The 23,931-nt window shown below is 33.0% G+C and overlaps 2 protein-coding genes across 2 annotated transcripts; both read right to left on the bottom strand.

Annotated features, from left to right (window-relative positions):
* Nucleotides 1-1,197: 1,197 nt before the first annotated feature.
* Nucleotides 1,198-12,137, bottom strand: LOC145335321 (uncharacterized). Its single transcript, XM_080181057.1, has 11 exons — nucleotides 12,039-12,137; nucleotides 11,245-11,354; nucleotides 10,641-10,698; nucleotides 10,019-10,109; nucleotides 9,596-9,686; nucleotides 8,409-8,505; nucleotides 6,640-6,766; nucleotides 5,413-5,501; nucleotides 3,745-3,797; nucleotides 1,955-2,005; nucleotides 1,198-1,306 (listed from the first exon to the last, which is right to left on the bottom strand). Exons 1-11 carry the CDS (start codon nucleotides 12,087-12,089, stop codon nucleotides 1,198-1,200), a joined length of 927 nt encoding a protein of 308 aa, XP_080037183.1. The 5' UTR covers nucleotides 12,090-12,137.
* On the bottom strand, nucleotides 12,100-23,433 carry LOC145335320 (uncharacterized). The gene is made up of 8 exons (XM_080181056.1): nucleotides 23,336-23,433; nucleotides 22,431-22,471; nucleotides 16,336-16,433; nucleotides 15,677-15,744; nucleotides 15,235-15,288; nucleotides 14,259-14,386; nucleotides 12,589-12,764; nucleotides 12,100-12,114 (listed from the first exon to the last, which is right to left on the bottom strand). Exons 1-8 carry the CDS (start codon nucleotides 23,428-23,430, stop codon nucleotides 12,100-12,102), a joined length of 675 nt encoding a protein of 224 aa, XP_080037182.1. The 5' UTR covers nucleotides 23,431-23,433.
* Between the last annotated feature and the right edge of the window lie 498 nt (nucleotides 23,434-23,931).

Below are 23,931 nucleotides of genomic sequence, written 5' to 3'. Positions count from 1 at the left end.
TTCTATAGGGAAAGGAAGTTTTCTTTGAAAAAAAATGTTATCTAACAAATAACTAAAAAATGAAGTAGAAAGGACAAATAAAAACTAGAAAACTAGATAAAGAGAATTTTTTTAGTGGAGCATTTTGTTCGGGAGGGGGGTGATAAACAGTACCACAGTATGCAAGTATCCTGAGGGTGCAACCTTGTGGGTCCAGCGTTTGCTGAGATTTTAACATTCAGACAGACTGACGGACGGACAGACATGGTTCTACTTTGTATTATTGTAGATACTACAAATAAAAATTTATTTATTCATTTGTCATTTATCCATGCCTAGAGATAGAAACCCAAGAACAAAATATTCCAAGCTCAGCGGAGTTAATTTTTCTTCAGGTTTGAATTTGATTGGGTCGGGAACAGTGTTTGCCTTCAGTGTAGGGTATATCCATTAGTAGAAAAGTATATTTCACTTTGTCTGTAAGTCAGTTCGTCAGTCAGTCCATCAGTCAGTCCGTCAGTCAGTCAGTGTCAGTCAGTTAGTCCATCAGTCAATCCGTCAGTCAGTCAGTGTCAGTCAGTTAGTCCGTCAGTCCGTCTTTAGTCAGTCAGTCAGTGATTTTCTCTGAGTTCTTGAATATTCTCTCTCTTTCTTTTCTTTGTTATTTCAACTGAACTTTGTATGTTTGTCATTCTTGTTTTAATCTAAGTATATAGATGACAAGAAATTGATGAGAAAAAATTTAAATCATGTTTAAAAACAATTATGCCAAGTTAAACATTGCATTCGGATTAATAACAATGAGAAAAAAATTGTTTAAACAATGAGAGGTTTACCACCCCCCCCTTCCCACTCCCTCACATTAGGAAATTTCAATAATTATATCTTCAATAATTTTTTTTTTAATGCTTTTTTGATAGTATTTTGACATGAACTTTTAAAGATGTAAAATTAGGAGACAAATGATTTTTTTCTTCAGGTGCCATTTAATTGTCCCTGCTTTTAATGTTATCTATAATTGATCGGGTTCTCCTTAACAGGGTAGCTTCTCATAGGTACCTGAAAGGTTTATAACTATTTCGGGGAAGGGTACCACCACCCTCCCAAGATGAATCGTCCCTAGAAAAAAAATTAACCCCTCCCCCCCACCAAAAAAAATATTATCTTTTTTTAAAATCTAAATTTAAAAAAGAGTTTTTGGATTCAACTCCCCCCTCCTCAAGTGCCACTAGTATAGATATACCCTGCCTTTATTTTTTTGAGAATGCCAAAACTTCCAGCTTGGACCATTTTCTCTTCCAGTATATCAATTATTATATTTTTGGTCCTAAAAGGTAACTTTACAAAGTGTCGCAAAAATCAGCCATGTGACGTCAAAAAATGAGGGAGATGAGAGAAGAAGTGGAAAATAAAACCCCTAAAAAGGAGATGGATAATTACTCATTTTCATGACGTCACATGGCTTATTTTTGAGACACTTTGTAAAGTTACTTCTAAAAATGTGAAAAATATATTTTGTTCATTAGTAGGTTGTATTAGGAGATTTCTTAATTTAGGCATGTTAAAGTAGTTCTATCGATTTCAAACTTGGCATATTGATTTCTGGAACAGTTAGGTACAATTTAGAAAACGTACCAACTCTATAATCATTACCAGTAAGGTCATTTTGAGTTTGTTGGTTACACGTTTTTATTTACAAATATCCTATTCATCTGATTTGGAATAATGATTCCTAGGACACATCAAGGTATATTGTTACAAAAGTAGCATCTCCAGAATCATGCTGTAAACATTCTTAAACAGTATCCTGTATTTAAGCAATTTTGCAACAGATTTACTTACAATTTTGTTAAGACTTATAAATAAATATTATCCCTATTAAGTTATGAAACACTCACGTGTTAACGTTCGTTCGTCCTACCGAATGAATTTGGAGCTTTTATGGATGTTATCATATTTGTTTTTAAAAGTTTACCTGGAAAAATAGCAGTTGCCGTCATTGTTCAGGTACGGAGTCTTGGCAATTCTAAATCAAGACAATATGAAAAATTTATGTTCATCCCATTTTGTAGATTTGTAGGTGGATTCTTAAAAAAACTCTTTGGCTCACTGCCTCATTAAAATTAGTGAGGCTCGCTAAAAATTTTGTAAAAAATCCTCCAAAATCGCATAAAAAAAATCTACAAAATTAAATAAAATCATAAAACACAAGATTTTGTGGATTTTTAATGCGGTTTTGGAGGATTTTTCACAATTTTATTTAGCGAACCTCACTAATTTTAGTGAGGCAGTAAGCCGCCAAAATGTTTTTTTAAGAATCCACCTCTGTACTCTCAATATAAGTGATATCATTGAAATTCTAAGTTTTGTAAATAATCCAGTACATATTTGAAAAATAAGGTTTAAAAGTACAAACTTAGCTGCCCTATAAGCTTAAAAAATCCGCTGGATAATTAATTGTAATCGTTGGCCCTTTGCTGCTACAATATCTTTGATTAAGTAGGTTTCGTGATTATACGAATTTATTTTTTATTTGCAAAAAATAATACAAATCAGATTAACAAAAGGGGTCAAAGAAGACCTGTATGCGAGGGGACATTGGAATGTAAATTCCATTAATACCCAAAGCTTAAAAAAAAACATTATTCGCTGGCTCAAAATTTTGGGACTTTTATTGAATTTAACATGTCCAAACTTTTCAACCAATATTTAAATCTACAGATGGGGATATTTGTTTATTATAGAGGATGTATATGAATTTGTCATTTTATTGTCTTGTCACTTTTTTTTGTTTATGATTAATTACAAGTAATTCAATGAGCATCTGTATATAATTTTCTCGTATTCATTCGAATCCGGTGTATAGGAACCGGTTCTCATCCATACGAAAAACCTATGTCTAGCATCGTATTATATCCAGCTTTCTACAAATCTAAAAATGTACAATCATAAGATTAAAACCATTTTTTTAAATCCTTTAATCCTATAATTGTACATTCTTTATACGCGGAAAGCTGTTTATAATACGATGCGAGAAATAACTATACTTGGACTATAAGTCATGCTTTAAAGACATTTTATTACAAAGATTTCGTGATTTTTGCGAAATTTTCTCTCTCTTTCATTTCCTTATTTATGACAACTTTACATAGGCTATATAAATAACTTTGTCTGTTTTTCCATTTGTGATTTGTGCTTTGCTACTTATCAATGTTGTCATCCTTGTTAAAGGCGAAGGTTAACAAGGATGACAACATCCATAAAAGTGAAGCACTGAAACGGTAGGACAAACGGACATTAACACTTGTATAGTATCTGAACTGAAAAATCGGAACATAAATGTATAAATGTGAAATCAAAATTGTAGGTAAATTTGTTGAAAAACTGCTTAAAAACAGGATAATGTTTATGGACATACTTACATTTTTGGACTTGATTATGGAGTTGCTTCGCTTATAATATTGTTCTTTGTTGTCCCAGGAATCAATATACCAAAAATCAGATCAAACGGATAATTAGAACACTTGAAAATTTGTTGTTAAAAAAGTAGAAAAATCAACATGTTTAAAATTCTGGTAATGATTATAGAGTTGCTACGCTTTCTAAATCGTACCCAACTACTACAGGAATCATCATGCAAAGTTTGAAATCGATAGGACAATTCTAACATGCCTAAATTAACGAATAAAAGCTATCTATCTCGGACGGACGGACCGACCCTAATTATAGAAAAGCTTCGCTTTAAAAAATTATATAAATAATTACCTATATTGAGGTTCTCCATACTTCAAAACACTTTGACTTATAGAATCTAACGCCTAAATAGTATAAAATATTATTAGTAGGTCAAAAGAATATAAAAGAACGTGTCCTAACTTTTTTGATTTTTTTAGTAGCTTGTCGGGGCTTTTAGAAAGTAATGCAATCGGTTTTTTGGAGACCTCTTATTTTTGAAGGAATTTAAGTTTTTTTTAAATTAAGGTTTCTAAAACGCAACAAAAAAAAGAAAATTGCCATTATGAACAAAAATAGTAAGGTATTCATTTAATTTGACACCTTATTTTATGAATTCTGTTGAGTAATTATTGAAAAAATCTATTTTGTTGAACACCGTATAATCAAAACTTTGAACTTTGGGAGTTCGTCACGAATGGGTTAAATAAAAATCACAAAAGTTAGGACACGTTCTTTCTTAGGCTAGTCTATGCGTCAGGGTTTTCGAAGCCTTACGTCTTTATTTATTTAAAAGACTTAATAAACTGTATAGGATTTGAATTATTATATGCAGTTTTTATAGGTTTATTAAAGTTTAGTCTACATGAAAACAAAAAATCATTTTGTTTAAAAACACAGTAAACAAATTTGTGACCAACTTAGTTGAAGAAATTGTGGTAATACGGCAACAGACGGACGGGCAGTTTACAGAATTGCTACGCAGTGACTTATCATAACAAGCCTTCTGCACTAATCCCATTATATCACCATTTACCTCATGACCGCCGGTGACCCCGCTGTCCAGCGGTCAAACTGGCCTGGCTAAATATGGGGAGGGGCACGGACACGCAGCTATCACGCGCCCCTCACGCAACTATACAACCGGGAGGCGCTGCCTCCCCTTTTACCACAGCTACCCCCACAGACTGTCTACCGCCGTGGGCTAAGCCCTTGTGTCCCACACCCCCTTCAAACCTAACCTATTGTTATAATCTGTTGTATATATATAGTAAACAGCCATTGTAAATGTATTCAGTTAAATATATAATTTCTGTATGACTAAATCCTGCTAGTTTGTTTTGGTAGAATACTTCAAGGCTAGGGCTCGTTGGATTCGAACTCGCAACCGGTGAGCTGAAACGCTTCGGCTTACCACAAAATGAATCAATCAGCATAAATTTTACTATTGGTCAATTACAGTGTATACTAGCCTCTCATTGGCTATTTTATTCGTATGACGTCATAATCTGGGGAAGGTCTTTAATCATCTACCGGCCCTTTTTTAAATGGATAAAAGCAACAACAACAATGGATATATAGAATACGTGGATATTGTGAGAGATTCTCGCATACCCTGATAAATGTTTCTCCCAGCTGGCTAATATAACCCCCATACCCCCTTATGACCCCCATTCCCTGACCATGGAGGAACGTATTGACCAATATCTGAGGACTATATTAGCAACCTAAATTCCCCTGTCACAATTAGGGTTGGGCTGGAAACTTTTTTGACCGAATATCGGATACTGGATATCCGGCTGAATTTGAATGACGGATAGACATATCAGGCCGATATATGGCTAATGTTCGATATCCGGCCGGATAACCGGATATCCGGCTGATTTCTAATGCCAAATAGTTTTAATATCTGGTAGCCGGCCGGATATTGAAAATAGCCGGATATCCGGCCCAACCCTAGTCACAATATCCAATGCATACCGTCCATTCTGTGTGAGAGATGCAGTGGGTTTTATTGACCAAGGACAAGTTTCCAGGCTTACCAGTATCAGATAATCTACCCCAAGATTCTGAAATCAACAATTCAGTAAAAACATGTATGTAGCTGTCTATAGTGCCCTAGCAAAATGTGGACAGATGTCACTGGGTTTGGCCTAGCTATTCTATTGACGTCAGGATATACGCTATACCCCATGTCTTTTATAGGGGGTTTCTTTCCCCCTCCCTTTCTCTTTCCCTCTACTATGACGTTATTAGAATAGGTAGGCCAAAAGCTGTGACATTTATCCCCGTTTCCCTAAGGCTATAAACACACCTACTAAAGAAACATTGGCGTGCGGTAGTGGGATGTCAACACCCCCCCCCCTCCACCCCTAAAACTGATATTTAGAAGGCCTGTCTTCCCCTTTTTCACCCCCTAATGGTTTCACCCTCCTGATAAATTGCTGTGCACGCCTCTATAAGAAAAAATTAAAATTTAAAACATGGAAGAATAAAGTACTCTATAAAAAAATATATTGGTTTATTGGTAAAAATTCATAGCAAAATAATCCTGGAATCGAATATTAAAAAAAATAAACTTAAAAGAATGCTAGCTGCCAAATGGATGATGTTTTTTTCGCGTATTTATATGCACTGCGAGAATTAGATTTATTGCCTATGCCAGATTTTTTGTAAACCTTATTTTGTCTGTTTCTATAACGTGCCAAATATTATTTACATTCAGTCATTTGTTCCAAAGTAGCCCTGATAGTCCAGATAATCGATTCCAGGAACATTTTACCATTAACTGCACCATTGCAAATCCAGTAGATATTAATAAAACATTTTCTCGTATTCATTCGAATCCGGTGGGTGAATAGGAACCGGTTCTCATCCATACGAAAAAACTATGTCTAGCATCGTATTATATCCAGTTTTCTACAAATATAAAAATGTATAATCCTTCGGCCTCTCGGGGCTAAAAAACTGGTTTTAGTCTTACAATTGTACATTCTATATCCACGGAAAGCTGTTTATAATACGATGAAAGAAATAACTATTCCAGCATGGCTCTATATTAGAAAAATTTAAGCAAGAAAAAAATGCGTTGTAAAAGCTTCCTTTTAATTCTATTTGATATTAGATTTTATTTGCTTGTTGCTACTGCGCTACTTAAAGATTAGATTGTCCTTGTTATAATCAAAAATTAGTTTTTAAAATAGGAACCAAGTTGATCAAAGTAGGGTTGGTTCTCCGCAGCCCATGATTTGTCCGTTCTGAGGGTAAGCTTCAGGTTGGTGTCGTAGACAAGCTGATTCAGGCTGTCTATTGGCCGCTCATACTCAGCTTTCACCTGTTTACAAACATTTATATTACCATTACCTTGTAAGGGCGGGATTCTCCTTCGATTTGATCATCTATGGAATCTAGAGAATTATCCACGTGTAATGGGATGCGATACTCTAACACCCAAGAATATTAGGTTAAGTACCATCCATCAGACAACCAACCCTTTAATTGCACGACCTTTGTCCTAGAAGTCCTAACTGTGCATGGTAATGAGTTGCGCCTGTTTATGGGCATTCCCCCTACTCTTACTATTTATGTCGCGCACCTGACATAGCAGCAGTAGGAACCGTTTTTAAGGATTTTAGCTATGACGCAGTGTTGGCCCGAGCACAAAATATCGAACCTCGTAAAAGTGTCGAACTATGACGTCAGAAAAAAATAACAATTAACCAATGAGAAGCCAGTATTCACTGTAATTGACCAATGGTAAAATATATAGCGGTCTCTCATTGGTTAATTGTTAATTTTTTCTGACGTCATAGTCAGACACTTTTACTGGGTTCCAAAATATCATGAAATTGACACAAAATCAGCCATAGAGCAAATATTTAGTTGTCATAATCAAGAAAAAAAGAAAAAAAATCATGCAAAAAAATATAGAACATCAAAAAACCTTTAAAAATATGTTTTATGCCTTTTAAAGCATGACCAACAGACAGATGGACTTAACAAGGTATAGTCTAGATTCGCAAATTCCATAGGAATCTTCATTGAAAACTTCAATGGCAGCCAATCAAATCATATAGCTTTACAGACTGACAGACTATTAGACAAACTGTATTTTAAAGTAGCTTCGCTAATAAATACAAACGATTATTATTTCTAGAATTTAACCCACTTAACAAGCGGTTACGGTTCTAGAATTCTCTAGGGTAAGGAAGGGTGGTGCACCTTTCCCTTACGTTCTATTTTGAAAAGAAAAAGTAAAAAAATCTAGGGACAATTTCACTTGAGAGTTTATATTTATTTTTAAAAGCAAGCTTTTCTGGAATTGGGGTCCGTCCGGAAAAAATAGCTCTTTGTGTCAATTTAGTCATGTTAGATTTGTCCTATCGATTTCAAACTTTGCATGGTGATTCCTGTAGTAGTGAGGTAAAATTTTAGAAAGCGTAGCAACTCTATAATTAATACCAGAATGAACGTACGTCCATTTTAAACATGTGTATTTTTAACTTTTTTAACAATAAATTTAGATTTGATAGTATTAACCGATTTTATCTGATTTTTGGAATACTGATTCCTAGGACTACAAAGTACAATGTTATGAGCAAAGCATCTCTATAATCAAGTCCTAAAAATGTAAGTATGTCCCTAAAGATGCTGTGAGTAATGGTGCAAAAAATATGACGTAACAAAAAAAATTAGCCAATGAGAGTCCACTACCATTGCCGCCATTGGTCAATAACGGCCTCTCATTGGCTAATTTTTTTGTTACGTCATATTTTTTGCACCAATACTCACAGCATCTCCCTAAACATTATCCTATATTTCAGCAGTTTTTAACAAATTTACCTAATTTTTTTTAGACTTTTATACTTTTATGTACTGATTAATGAGTTCTGACCCTCTTCAAGTGTTAATGTTCTACCGTTTCAGAGCTTCACCTTTATGGATGTTGTCATTCTTTGTTGAGTATTAAAGGTTACCAAATAGGCTCTGAGGTTACAACAAAATGCCAGAACAAGAAACAGAGTAACTATGTTCCAAGCTAGTCCAATGTATTTGGTTGGCCCTTTTATGTCTCTGAAATATAATAATCATATAATTTTCAAGTATGACTTTCAAAACTGATAAATTACCACTGGATTTGAACTATCTATGTGCCATACTGTAAGTCATGTATAGCATTGTATTACAGCCAATTCTTCACAAATAATAAAACAAAACTGGCTTTAATCTTATAATTTTTAATTTTAATATCCACAGAAAGCTGTATATAATACAATGCGATAAATTATTTTAGAATGTTCATATCTGACATGTTAGATTATTATAGGTGCCACCACAGTGCGTTTGAAGGTGCTTTGACTTCTGTTTTGGAATCTAAATTTCATTACCCTAGGTTAGGTAACTTAATTTCACTTTTCAATAAAATCTAAAATGCAGCCGTTTTTGAGAAAATAATATTTGAAAATTTCAAGTTCAATTTTCATCCCCTAGGAGTTACCGCATAATCATGACAAGAAAAGCAAAGATTAATTATTTAAAATTTTAAACAAGTTTGCTTTTATTAAGTTATTTATAAAACCACTCCTGAAGTGAGTTGATTCATGGCCAATTTTATCTGTTGCTTTGCTAAGGTCACGGAAATTCAGCCTTAAATAAATCATATATATAGAGGTTTTATGAAAGACTTCATAAAAGCAAAGTTGTTTAAAATTTTAAATAAATAATCTTTGCTTTTCTTGTCATGACTATGCGGTAACTCCTATTGAACTAAAAATTTTCAAATCAAATTTTCACAAAAACTGCTGCATTTTAGATTTTATTGAAAAGTGAAACTAAGTTACCTAACTTAGGGTAATGAAATGCACTATGTCCCAATTTAGGTTCTGACACAAAAGTCAAAGCACCTTCGAACGCACTGTGGCCACGTCCATAGATTGGATAAAAAGTTGGGTTTATTTTTTTTGTGCAGGGGAAGAGATTAATTTATCTAGGGGCGATTTCTCTTGTGAGGGTAGAGATACACTCCCAAAAAATAGTTATAAACCAACACTGTAGCTACAAGAAGCGTTACTGTAAAGGTGAACAATATCGGTTCAGCAGTTAGCAAGATCCTTTACTACAGACAAAACAAATCTTACTTTTTTTTATAAAATAGAAAATGTACCTGCTTTCAGCAAATATTATTCCAAACATAAGTAGCAGCCCATTGTAATCTCTTTTTGTCTCACAAAAATGATTGCTTACATGTACAAACACTTAAATTATGTTCAACATATGTTTTGGTAGAACTAGAAATGACCCTTAAAAACCTGTTTTGGATTTATAGAAGTGTCCCTTAAAAACCTGTTTTGGATTAATAGAAATGCCCCTTAAAAACCTGTTTTGGATTAATAGAAATGTCCCTTTAAAAACTGGTTTGTTATTCTATAAATGTCTCTAAAAAACATTTTTTGGAAGACTAAAAATGTCCTTTAAAAAGCTGTTGTAATATTCTAATCTTTTTTTTTAACAAAATGGTGTGATTTTACAGATATCAGATTTTTCTTTTTAATTCCTTTAAATAGTTTCTGAAAATCAGCTGTCGAACCCTGGAAAATGGCGGCTGTAATGATGAGGCTAATCAAGACGGTCAGCCAAAGTTCATTGCTGAACGGATTGATCAAGTTGAAGTAGGGAACCTAAATTTATTAGAATCAAACAATCGTATTCATTTAAAGTCGTACTGTGTATCAAGACACACAGAACAGTAAATTACAAACTAAGTATATAAAGAGAAAATCTAAGTATAAAGTGTTGCTACTGTTATTGATTAAAATGTTTTTTTCATCTCTTTAACTCCCATTTCGGACTTATTTCAATATTTTTGGGGAAAAAAATTAATAATAATCCCCACAGGGCTTCAATCCTGCAGTGTCCCATCCCTACAAGTACTAACCCTGCGCGTACTTTAAAATTAACCTTACCTAAATTAAACAAAGCATCCAAAAATATATTTTCTTACAAAAAAACTTGTTAATAGTCCACATATTAGCCTTTTATAGTGCCTATAAAATGACATCATACTGGCCCACCATAATTGAATTGTTAATTTAGTCTGTGTATTGGTCTACTACTGGTCATTTGTATAGTATGACGTCATAATCATATAAACAGCTTCTTCCACATATAATGGTTATTTTTAAAATTTGTCTGTAGTAATAAAATTGAACCTGAACACCAGGAGAAGCACAAATAAGAACCATAGGATAGTCTTGTAGGCCGCTAAATCTAAATAATGTAAAATTTTCATTAGAAAAATAATTTGTTAAAATTGTCAATAAACAGGAAAACTAGCTGTGTTATTTTTGCAAAATCTCTGTATCCCTCAAAGCTCATACAGAGAATGTTGGTTCATCTGATTATTAAGGTTTGATCCCACAAAAAGGGATTTTTGTAACTGTTGAAAATTGGCAGTTTCTGTGTAGTACAAGCTGTCGCAAATATAGGTATTAAATGACTTTTAAATTAACTCATTTATTTGATAGAGGTTGGGTACAAGGATCTAAATGGATAAGACAATGACCGATAAATCTATGTACATTCTCAATGATAATACACAAAATTACCCCTTCTGTAGACTAATATTAGTAGTTGAAACGTTTTAAGACACAACTTAATGAATCAACCAATCAAAATTCACTAAAACTCCAAATTTATTAAATCAACGTATGAAAAAAACGTTATTATAAAACTTTGGGGACTAATGTAATAAACTGTCCATTGTCGTCTCTTTCTCTCGGTGGGGTAGCTTCTTTTTTTTAAAACTGACTTCACCTGCCAAGCTTGAAGTTTTCATATGAGCCATTGATAGCGACCCAGTTTAGCGCGTATAATGGTATCAAATCTGTTTTCTTCGCCAGCAAGTTAGATTTAAAATTCCATATCTTAATGAACAAAAACAACATTCATAAGTATATTACAAAATTATCAGATTATATTTGGGAAAGAATACAGAGAAAAATTTTGAAAAAAAGTTAAAAAGAAAAGTATTAGAGATTAGCCCTTTTAATATTGATTATTGGAATGTAAAAAAATCATAAAATATAAATTCAATGTAGTTTAATTTTTGTAGTATTATAGTCAAGACTCGACAGCCGAGCCTCAAATTAAACCCATTTGGATGCCTTAAAAAATTTCTTTAAAATAGGGTTTCTTACACAGGCGGCTCATGCGCGGCTGCCAACCCCTGCTTATGGAGACAGATTGATGGACGTGTAAACACACACCACTTATAAAGAAGCTGTACAACTAAAATAAGGATGACACTTATAAAAATAGCAAAGCTTAAAAAGTTAATTAATAAACAATTTGAGTTACAGATAAGATGTTTAGTTGTCTGAAAGAAAAGGGAGAGAAAAAGAAAAAAAGAGGGATAAGATAAAACACATTAATATACAAAAGTCTTTTTATTTAGCCTGACTGACAGACTGACTGACAAATGTAAGTATACTTGATGCTTAAAGTCAGCAATTCTAGAGCAGCAGAGAATATCATATTTCTTTAAATCGTTACGGACAGACAGACAAAGTAAATTATAGAGAAGCTTCAACCACAAAAAAAGTACTCACATCAACAATCTGATCTATTTCAATGTCAAATTTCAGACTATTAGACAGCATATAAAAGACATCATAGGATGGGCCCCTAAAAAAATATAGTTATTAGTATATCCAATTATCTAGTATATAATTTACTTTGTCCGATGACCTGTCACTTATTGAACAGAATTTTTCAGATTATCTGTAGGAGATACGAAAAGTGTAATTTGTGACGTCATAAAAATACATTTAAATCAATCTCTTTCTTTGTGGTTTCCTTTCCCACTTCTCCCCTCATCCTTCCTTTTTAGACCTATTTTTATGACGTCACACATACCACTTTCCATATCTCATTTCTTAAGGGGAGGGGGGGGGGGAGGATCGACCCTCCACATTCCATTTTTATTTTAAAAGAAAAAGTGCCAAAACAAATATTTTTCTAGGGGTGATTTCTCTTGGTAGGGTGAAGTTACCTCCTTCCCCCCATCTCATCAAAAAAAGGTATAAACCACCCTGGATCTATAAATGGAGATCCATATCGTTTCAGCTGTAAATGAGATCTTAAGCTACAGACACATACACAGATCATCCTGTTAGGAATCCTTAATCTGTAGTTGGTGCTAACAATTCTGATGAAATGAAATTCCCTGATAACATCTTTGACCAGCTTTCCATTGATGAGCGCAGTTCCATTGAAATTGAGCGGACTCTCCAGTCTGGTCAATGCTTGGAAGGTTTGAGCTCGTATCTTTCTTCCTAAATAATATCCGTATGATAAAGTAACAGGATGTTTGTTTGTTTGTGCCAAAGGATCTCTCTAACCGCTGAACTGAAAGGGTTCTCCCTTACAGGGTAGCTTCTCATAGGTCCTGGGGTGGTTTATAACTATTTCGGGGGAGGGTACCACCACCCTCCCAAGAGAAATCGCCCCTAAAAAAATCCCCCCCCCCAAAAAAAGAATTTTTACTTTTTCTTTTAAAATCTAAAATAATTAATTGGGTTATCAAATTTGAATCTCTTTCCTCAGGTGCCCCTATAGAGGCCTCTAGTCCTCATAATAAAGTAACAGGATGTTTGTTTGTTTGTGCCAAAGGATCTCTCTAACCGCTGAACTGAAAGGGTTCTCCCTTACAGGGTAGCTTCTCATAGGTCCTGGGAAGGTTTATAACTATTATAAGGGAGCGTACCACTGTCTGCCATGAGAAATCACCCGTAGTTAATATAGATGTAGAAAAACGTGAAAAAAGAAAGAAAAAAACAGATAATTCAAATAATAACAAGTATGAAAACATTCATAAGTAACAAAGCACCAAAAATAATGGAATTAAATACGGACAAGGTTTTTCATAAAGCAGATGTTCAGTAATCATAAATCAAGAATATATTTTTTAAAAATCACGTAATAGTATAGAGGGCTGTATATTATACTAGCGGCTACGCCCTTAGAAGCCTCTAGGGGCACTGGGAAGATTTATAACTATCTTGTGGGAGGGTACTACCACTCTTTAAATAAAGAGAACCATATCGGTTCAGCGTTTGGTGAGATCCATCAGTACAGACAGATAGACAAACAGACTTTTATTATAAGGATTACTTGCCTGTTATAGGATGACAACAAGTTGTATTGGTTGTTTCAAATAATAATCTCTCCTTTTGCCTATTCCAACTGTTAACGATCTTATTCTTGTTGTTACAGTATGGGCAGAATAGTCGGATAACCACGGGTGCGTCTTATAACACAAAATTAGATATAAACAAGGATGACGACATCCATAAAAGCGAAACTCCAACATCACGCGGTAGTACAAACGAATATTAACAATTGCGACTGTCAAACTATTAAACAGATTAATATAAAAGTCTAGGCAAAATTGTATGTAAATTTGTTTCAAAAGTGCTTAAATACAGGATGCAGAACTAACGAGTAAAAAGTTAAATCGTACATAACTGTTACAGGAATCATAATACAAAGTTTCAAATAGATAGGACAATTCTAACTTGCTTAAAATGCTAATAAAACTACTCTATAATTCACGTTGTCTGTCAGGCTGTCACAGAAAAATCATGCATTCCATCATATTATATACAGTTTTCTACGAATATAAAATGTACAATCATAATATTAAAACCAGTTTTGTTAGACCGTGCCTTCGACATCTCCTGGCTAACAAACCAGGTTTTAATCTTAAAATTGTATATTTTTATATCCGCGGAAAGCTGTTTATAATACGATGCGAGAAATAACTATACTTATCTTTTCTAGATTATCATCCGGAACAACCATAACATTGACAAGTTCTGTTTCAGTATTGTTATTAAGATCCTCCATGGTAGCTAAAGAATCATTCACCAACAGAATTGTCAAACATCTCAGCGGTCTTAGCAGTTCAAAGTAAAGGTGTAAGTATATCAAATCTGATATTTACTTATATAAATGTAACAGGAGGTGTGTATGTCTGTCTATATCGTTATTAAGATGCTTGATGGTAGCTGCAGAATCATTCACCAGCAGAATTCTCAGCGGTCTTAGCAGTTCAAAGTAAAGGTGTAAGTAAATATATCAAATCTGACATTCAATTATATAAAAATAACAGGATGTGTGTCTGTCTGTCTGTCTGTCTATATTGTTATTAAGTTGCTACAGAATCATTTACCAACAGAATTGTCAGACATCTCAGCGGTCTCAACAGTTCAAAGTAAAGGTGTAAGTATATCAAATATGACATTTACTTATATAAAAGTAACAGGATGTGTGTCTGTCTGTATGTATGTACCGAAATATCTCGGTAACTGCTGAAGCGAATGGGTTTTACTCTACAGTGAAGCTTTTTATAGGTTTATGATTATATTTGAAGATAATTTTGTATTTGTCTGACAAAGTAAGAGGATGTCTGTTTGTTTGTTTGTACCAAGGATCTTGCTAACCGCTGAACCAATTCTGTTGTTCTTTATAGGGTAGCTTATCATAGGTCATGGGAAGGTTTATAACTGGTAACACCCTCCCAAATAATTCTACTCCCCCCACTTCTCAAGTGCCCCTAGAGGTACTTAGGGGGCGTAGTTGCTAGTATTATAGCCTCAGATAGCTCTGATCCTCATTTGATTAAATAGCACAGTTTAAAAAAAATTACATATACCCCATAGTGTCATGGACGGACGGACAGACTGATAAAATGAATTAAAAAGTAGCTTTGCTACTAAAATCAATTTAACCCTTTACTCCTGCCTTTGACAAATATTTTCAGCCTCTTCTACCACTTTTACATCACGTGATATAAAACTAAAAAAAATCTAAAATTAAATTTCCTTCCCACATTTATTACTCTGTTATTAAAAAAATAGCATAAAACCTCAGGGAGGGGGGAGGACATTGGGTCTTTTATTACACTAGTCCCCAAAGTTTTATAATAACCTTTTCGTTTTTGTTGGCTTTGATTGGTTGGTTCCTTTGTGTTACGTGTCCCAACGTTTCAACCACTATTTGTAATCTACATAAAGGGCAATTTTGTGAATTGTCATTGGGGATGTACATCAATTTATCGACCATTTGATTATCACTTTAGATCCCTGCTCAAACCTTCCTTAAAATCGGTTCAGCCGTTTGAGAGATCCTTCAAGACACACACACACACACACATACATCTTCTTACTTAAAAAAATGATTTTACCTGACACACCAGGACTTTTTGATCAAATCTTTTGCAGATTTCATTGTGTTTATTTCTGATAATATGAACTAAACAAGCATATTTTAATTATAGGATATTTTATTTTTCCCTTCAATTGCCTTTTCGAGCACTGACCCCCCCCCCCCCTTTATTTTTCTATGAATAATTTTTTTTGAGTGTTAATTTTTCGTTATCAAGAGTTTAACCTTATATAAGGCTATTTTGGTTACAGCGTAGCCCTGTAGGTGTAGGGATCTATAAAGTTATAGGCAATGCCAGCTCAAGCCTTTTAATCTTATGCAAACATTTCTTAATAGAATTTTATTTATTTTTGGTTGTCTATATTATTACCATTACCTCGTAAGGGCGGATTCACCTTCGATTTTTAAGTGATTATTTAGAGAATCCAGAGCATCCACGTGTAATGGAATGCGATATTAGATTAAGTAACATCCATCAGAAAACCAACCCTTCAATTGCACGACCTTTGCCTGAGAAGTCCTAACACTGTGCATGCATGGTAGTGAGTTGCGCCTGTTCAACGTCTTTAGTTATGACGCGGTGTTAGTCCAAGATTCGAACCTATCACCTTCCCGACGACAAGCGGATGCGCTACGAGTTGACCCACGATCGCGGGTATTAATTGTCTATCTTACTACCTGGAGGTTTAATTTTGATAGGACTTGTACATCATCAGAGTGAAGACCTATTCCCATGACAAGACATTCTTCTTTAGAATACTGGGTACTCAAAAGCACTGCAAATATATATTATTAAATAAAATTGAGATTAGTTTTAGAAGCGAAACTGCTCTATAATTCATTTTGTCTGTCCGTCCGTCCATAAACTTGTGTGAGAAACGTGATTTTCTCGGCTGAAATTTAAGATTTGTCTGTACCAATAAAAATCAGGTATTTAATTAGAATAGAATAGAATAGAATTTATTAACTAATGCAATACATTTAAATTATTAAATATACATATAAAATCATATTTTAAAAATTGCATAGCAAGGAGTAATTAAGCCTTGGAGTAGGCCGTAAATTTACCCCTTTAATTGATTTCATTTATCATTTTATTTATAGCCAGAAATTACAAAAATTATTTATTATATAAAGATATTTACACGAATTTAATAGATCAATAATTAAGTGGGTTGACTAAATAACTATTTACAGTTACAGAAGTTGGTACAGATTTTATTTCTTACAGGAAAAGCATTTTCTTTTGTTGCAATGAAATGATTTATAATTTAAAAGATAATCTTTTTTAATCATGGACAATGATTTCTTTACAGAGTCTGAAAGCCTTATTTCATTTCTCAAGTTATTCCAAAGTTTTGGAAATGACACTGCTGGAAAATATTCAAGATGTTTTGTTTTAGGTATACTTATCAGTAACTTTTTTGATCTCTGAGAAGAAAGAACTTTAAACATGTTATCAAAGCTTTCTGGGAGTTTCTTATGAAAAAATTTACTTATAAAATTTAAAATGTTTAAATTTACCAAATCATCAAATTTTAAGATTTTAGATTGTCCAAACAAAATTTCAGTGTGTGCATTATAATTAGCACCTACAATAATCCTTATTGCCCTTTTTTGGTGTTTTCTTATTTGATCAATATCTTTACTTTTAGAGAGACCCCATGTGATATTAGAATAATTTAAGTGAGGCAAAATCATTGAGGAATAAATCGTTTTCAAAGTTTTTGATGGGAGAACATTTTTTATTTGATTTAATGCATATAGAGAACTAGAAACTTTGTTTTTTACCATTTTTGTATGCTCATTCCAATTGAGAAATTCATCAAGATGTACCCCAACAAATTTAAAAGACTTTGTTTCATTTTCATTGCTGATTCTCTCAACTTCCTCCCCATTAATGAAGATTCTAAAGTTATTATTGACAGGTTGCATACTGCTAAGTCTGAAGACCATGTATTTTGTTTTAGATACATTTAAAGAAAGTTTATTTGCCCTAAACCATACTGATGCCTTATCTAATTCTTCATTTAATGATGTTTTTATGGTTTCTAAATTACTTGAGGTTTTACAAAATATTGTGTCATCTGCAAAAAGGCTACAAAATAAGGTTGTTGAATTTGGAAGGTCGTTTATATACAACAAGAACAAAATTGGTCCAATGACAGAGCCCTGTGGTACTCCATGGGTTAATACTTTTTCTTAGGACTTTACACCATTTAACTTAGCCCTTCAGTCTGTAGGTCATGCTTTAAAAGACACGAATTCTTTTTTTTAAAAAGGTTTCGTGATTTTTTATTGCATATTATATTTCTTTGTTTTTAAAAGCGAAGCTTTTCTATAATTAGGGTCGGTCCGTCAGTCCGTACGTCCGTACGTCCGTCCGTCCGTCCGTCACGGATAGCTTTTTTCGTTAATTTAGACATGTTAGAATTATCCTATCGATTTCAAATTTTGCATGGTGATTCCTTTAGTAGTTAGGTACGATTTAGAAAGCGTAGCAACTCTATAATCATTACCAAAATGTCCGTATGTCCATTTTAAACATGTTGATTTTTTTACTTTTTTAAATAGCTTTTTTCGTTAATTTAGGCATGTTAAAATTGTCCTATCGATTTTAAATTTTGCAAGGTGATTCCTGTAATAGTTAGGTACGAGTTAGAAAGCGTAGCAACTCTATAACCATTACCAGAATGTCCGTACGTCCATTTTAAACATGTTGATTTTTTTAACATTTTTAACAACAAATTTGTATGTGACCTAATTATCCGATTGGTCTGATTTTTGGTATACTGATTCCTGGGACAACAAAGTACAATATCATAAGCAAAGCAACTCGATAATCAAGTCCTAAAAATGTAAGTATGTCCATAATCATTATCCTGTATCAAGCCGTTTTTCAACAAATTTACTTACAATTTTGCTTTGACTCTTATACATTCGCATTCTGATTATTCAGTTCTGACATTATGCAAGTGTTAATGTCGGTTTGTCCTACCATTTCAGAGCTTCGCTTTTATGGATGTTGTCATCCTTGTTTTTTTACAACTCACTTATTCGTTTTTGTGTTTCTCTACATGAAAAAATGACAAAGCCAATATTGTCCTGTTGTGACATCGTCATAAACTTCGGGATAGGAGAAGGGACGGGGGGAAGAAAATATCTTCAAATGGGGTTCTCCTTTTCTTTTTCTATTTCCTTTCCCGAAACTTATGACGTCACAACAGGAAAATATGGGCTTTGTCGAAAAAATAGTTCTTTCCATTTTAAAACATTCTACAGTCAAACGCTTTGTTTATGTCTGATATACATTAATTCAGTCAAATAAGAATGATTTGCGCTTTCACACCATATATCTTGTTCAGCACTTAACCCCCCCCCCCCCACAATAGGATTTTTGGTCATTTTTTAAATTTCCTCAAGTTTGAGTTAAATGTCCCAAAGGCTAGTATTACCATTCAAAAGTTGCCACACAACAGATTTTTTTACATACTACAAAATTTTAGGCAAAATACAGCAGTTTTGCTGAACGTGGTCAAAGGAATGTTTTTAAAAAGTGAATTTTTTCATTAAAATCATCATACATTGCTTTTCCTACTTTTTCCTAGAATAAATTGGTGTAAAAATCTGATTAAATGATATGTAACAATATTTAATTGATATAGACAGATGTTTCTACTTTAAAATGCCAAGAAAAATAAGAAAACTTGTCAGAAATCTGTAATTTAAAATCCAAGAACACCTCAAATTGTATCTTAAAATAACGTGTATTTTTTACGTTTAAAGGTTTTTCTAACTTGGGGCTACGAGGTGCCAAAAGTTATTTAGGCCCTGATTAAATTCAAGTATTCATAATTTAAGATTAGTTCATAATTCTTGGCACCTCATAGCCCAAAATTAGAAATTCAGCCTCGAAAACAGACAGAAGAAGGCTTTATTAATATAAATTAAATACCATTATGAAGTCAAATTACTAAAAACTGATATAATTCAATAACACACATATTTAATCTTTAAAGGTTATCTTTCCGTTTTTAATAGCAAAGCTAGTCTGTAAATGATACGTCCGTCTGTCGGTACATCTGTCCGTTAGAAATAGTATTAGGGAAAACGTGAATTTCTTGGCTGCTATTTAAAGGACTTTATTACCATACTAAGAAGCATCCAGATTATAATTTAATAAGTCCTTCAGTCTATCGGTAATGGTCTGAAAACCAGTTGATTTATATTTAAACAAGGATGACAACATTTATAAAAGCAAAGCTTTGAAACGGGGTGACAGACAAACATTAACTCTTGTAGAGCGTGAATATATAAAATATATATAAATAAGTCTTGTCAAAATCTAGCCTAAATTTGTTGCAAAAGTTCCTAAATATAAAATTCTGTTTAAGGGTATACGGACATTGTTAGGAATTGATTATAGAGATGCTTTGCTTATAATATTGTACTTATAATATAAGTTAAAAATCAACATAAACGTATGGACATTCTGGTAATGATTATAGGGTTGATACGCTTTCCAAATCGTACAGAACTAATACAGGAATCAATAGAACAATTCTAACATGCCTAAGTTAACGAAAAAGCTAACGTTACGGACTCAGGGACGTACGGACTGACCCTAATTATAGAAAAGCTTCGCTGTAATTTTAGATAGACATCTTTTTTTTTGGGGGGGGGGGAGGCGGGGTAAAGATTTACCTCATTGATGGTAATCTACACTATATAAAACTAACGTCTGCGCCCCTAGCATCTAGGGTATTCGAAGGGATATAGAAGGGAGAAAAATAGCTTAAAACAATACCCAGGCTTATTTATAAAAATGAAATAGCCTAAAACCATCCTATAAGAAGCTTCCCTCTAAAGAAGAACCATATCGGTTCAGTGATGAGTGAGATCCTTCGCTACACACAAAAAAAGCTTAGTACTTTATATTATAGGATATACTGAAAATATATATATGTACAATGATTATTATGAAATAGTTTTAGTAACAAAGCTGCTCAATTTTTATAAATGTGTGTATGTCTTCCTTTCTGTATTTTTGAAACATTTAAATTAAATTTGATTTATAAGCCACTATTTTTCATGTCAGTCCTTTAACTTTGTTTAAAATACTTGATTTATATTGTTCTTTCCTTTCAATGGCATTGGTTTCTAAATTTAATAGTAGTCCATGAATCCACATTCATTTACTGTAGGTATTACTTAAACTCTCCATCCAACTATTAAAATTTGAAAATAACAAGGATGACAACATCCATTAAAGCGAAGCTCTAAAACGGTAAGACAAACGAACATTAACACAATTTGTTAAAAAACTGAATAATTACAGGATAATTTTTAAGGACATTGTAAAAGGGCTCGGCAGCCTGTATACCTCAGGCAAACCTTTTACAATTTTAAATATCAACTAAAACGTCGAACCTGACCCAAGTATGACAATCCCTCTTATCAAAGATATTTAAAGCATCAAAATGGGTTAAAATTTACAGCTTAGTCACAGCTGATGCGTAGCTGCCGTGCCCTGTATACTATTTATTGAAAGCATATAATATGTATATTAATCATATATGTACACCTTAAAAACTCTCCAAAAGTTTTGATTGAGGTCTAAGTCGATGTTAAAAAAAATTTTCTTTTTAACAGAATAATATAAGAAATTTCGATGAACCATAATTTAGTTTTCGAAAGTGTACCTAGCGTCCGCGTCCTATCTCGAAATTTGCTATTAGCTAAAAAAGCTTCAAACTTCCAAAAAAAATTAAAATTTTAAACATTAAAATTTTGAATGTATAATGTATAAATCGCTTTGTTTTCGCAAATTTCCGGAGTAGCTGAAAAAAGGATCTGCAATAATTGGGTTATCTGCTGTACACTTTAGGAAACTAGGGCTAGAATAGGAAATCCATTTGGAGCTCATCGAAATTTCGAATTTTTAACCATATGAGTAGATTAGTTCTAAGGACATTTTTCTTATTAAAATCACAATAATATGTATATAATATGTTATATTACATAAGCTATAACTTGTATATGAAAGGTATTAACTTTATTTTTACATAGACTAAGCTTTTGTTGGCATTTGTGACTCATAAAGTTAAAAAATCCCCAAATCAGCCAAAAAAAACACTATGCCCCCGTCCCTTATTATTTAAATGAATAGAAAATAAGAATGACACATCCATAAGTAGCGAAGCACAAAATATATTATGACATGACAAATGAACAAAGTGAGTTATATATTAGATTATCTGTTATCATAATAAAGAAAAGAAAGAGAGAGAAAATGCAAAAACTTAAAATCATGAAACCTTAAAAAAAGGTTTATGTCTTTAAAGATAAAAAAGTTGATTAAAACAACCATAGATTTTCTATACCTAATTATGGTGCATAATGAAGGAAATATTGGCCAGAAGTTTCAGCCGTGTATCTTTTGTAGAAGCCGAGAAAATTCGTTGTAAAAAGAAAAAGCGGCTAAAAACCTGCTTAAAAACATATTGATGGGAATGTTGTCAAAAAGTTTCAGCCTTGTATCTTGAAAATCACATTTCCCCCACTTCATGATTCGTACAGACGGACGTTGTCATCCTTGTTTTCTACATTGTTTCCAATAAAAGCAATCTTCACTCTACTAATTTTGTATTTAAAGGGATACAAACAAAACAAATAGGTATAAAAAATGCAAAATTAGATTGACGTTAGGATTGATGGACGTACTAACGAATATAATCTAGTTATAGATAAGCTGTGCTACTAAAAATAATTACCGTGATTTAATATTTCCATAGTACTCATATTCTTTGTAGACCTAAAATTAATTTGATGTTTAATGCGTGTGTTAATTAAGATATTGGAACGGCTGACAAAAAGAGTTTAAGTTTCTTTGGCTTTCCTTAAGAAATATTCATAGACAACGTCTACCTTTTTGGTTAATGTTAAAGATAAACTCTTTAAATTAAATAAAAGTATTTTTTATACAATTTAACCTCTAAGTGAAAAAATATAATTAGTTCTAAAAAAGAAACAGAAATTTTTTATATTTTTTTTTTGGGGGGGGGGCAGCGAACTTCTTCAGACTGATAGACTTCCCCAATGGTATCTGTATAAACTTTTAGTTCTATATCTCAACTTTGAAGCGTTTTGCAGCCATTCTTGCAAAGGGTAGAAAATTTGAGCATATGAAAAATGCGCTAAAACCATTTCTAGATGTGACACAACCCAATCTTGTCCAGATTTTGTATAATTTTTTGAGGAACACGACTCCAGTGACGTCATATTTTTCTTTCCCGAAAAAGGGAAGGGGGGAAGAAAAAAAGAGATGGGAGAAAAGGGGGTTTTCCCCATCTCTTTTGAAGAGATTTTCTTCCCCCCTTACCTTTTTCGGGAAAGAAAAATATGACGTCACTGGAGTCGTGTTCCTCAAAAAATTATACAAAATCTGGAAAGATTGGGTTGTGTCCTAGATGTTGACACCTAAGTTTTGTATTTTATATTTTACTGTACTTTTTTAATAAAAACTTATATATTTTATCGTTGTTCTATTAATTGTCTTAAAAAACGAAGAAAATAAGCCATTAATTATTAAATTCTGATAACTATAAGTGGGGTAAAATTCCTTTGAAAAAAGTTCTCATAAAAAACACACTGTATATCATGATTAACGGTGAAATACCTTTTAACAAGATTATTTGTATCCAAGACTTGTCCATTTATGCTTTGTATTATAAGAGTCAAGACAAGAAAAGACTCTAAATACGGAGCCCTCATCCTGTGTCCCTCTCTCAACTGATCTTTTAATTGCATGCCCTTTGTTTTTATATCCCAACCTTTTTTATTTATTCTGCCTAATTTTTAATTAAATATTTATTTAAAGCGCTCTTACTCTATAATTTAGGTTTGGTTGATAAATCTTACTTTGACTTAATAAAAGAAAAAAACAAGGATGATAACATCCATGAGTAGCAAAGCTCAAAAATGATGAAGGGATATCGGTGAAAAAATTAATAGAGAGCAGTGTTATATAATAAACTTTAAATTTTATAAACTAGGGAAATCACGAAACCTTTAAAATCACGCAACCTGTATATCATGAAAACTTAAAAATCTAGGGATCGATCTAGCACCCCAAATAACAGACAGACGGACAAAACAATGTATATATTAGATTGGCATATATAATGGGAATCTTCACTAAAAACATCTTGAATAGTAGCCGAGAAAATCAGGTTTCCCCCATAGCGTTACGGACGGACGGACTTCACTACTAAT

Source organism: Acartia tonsa, chromosome 13 (assembly GCF_053477335.1).
Source record: "Acartia tonsa isolate MP-2025a chromosome 13, ASM5347733v1, whole genome shotgun sequence".
NCBI classification, from domain to species: Eukaryota; Metazoa; Arthropoda; class Copepoda; order Calanoida; family Acartiidae; genus Acartia; species Acartia tonsa.
Note: the sequence above shows the minus strand (reverse complement) of the source record. Positions and strands in the feature narration are given on the sequence as shown.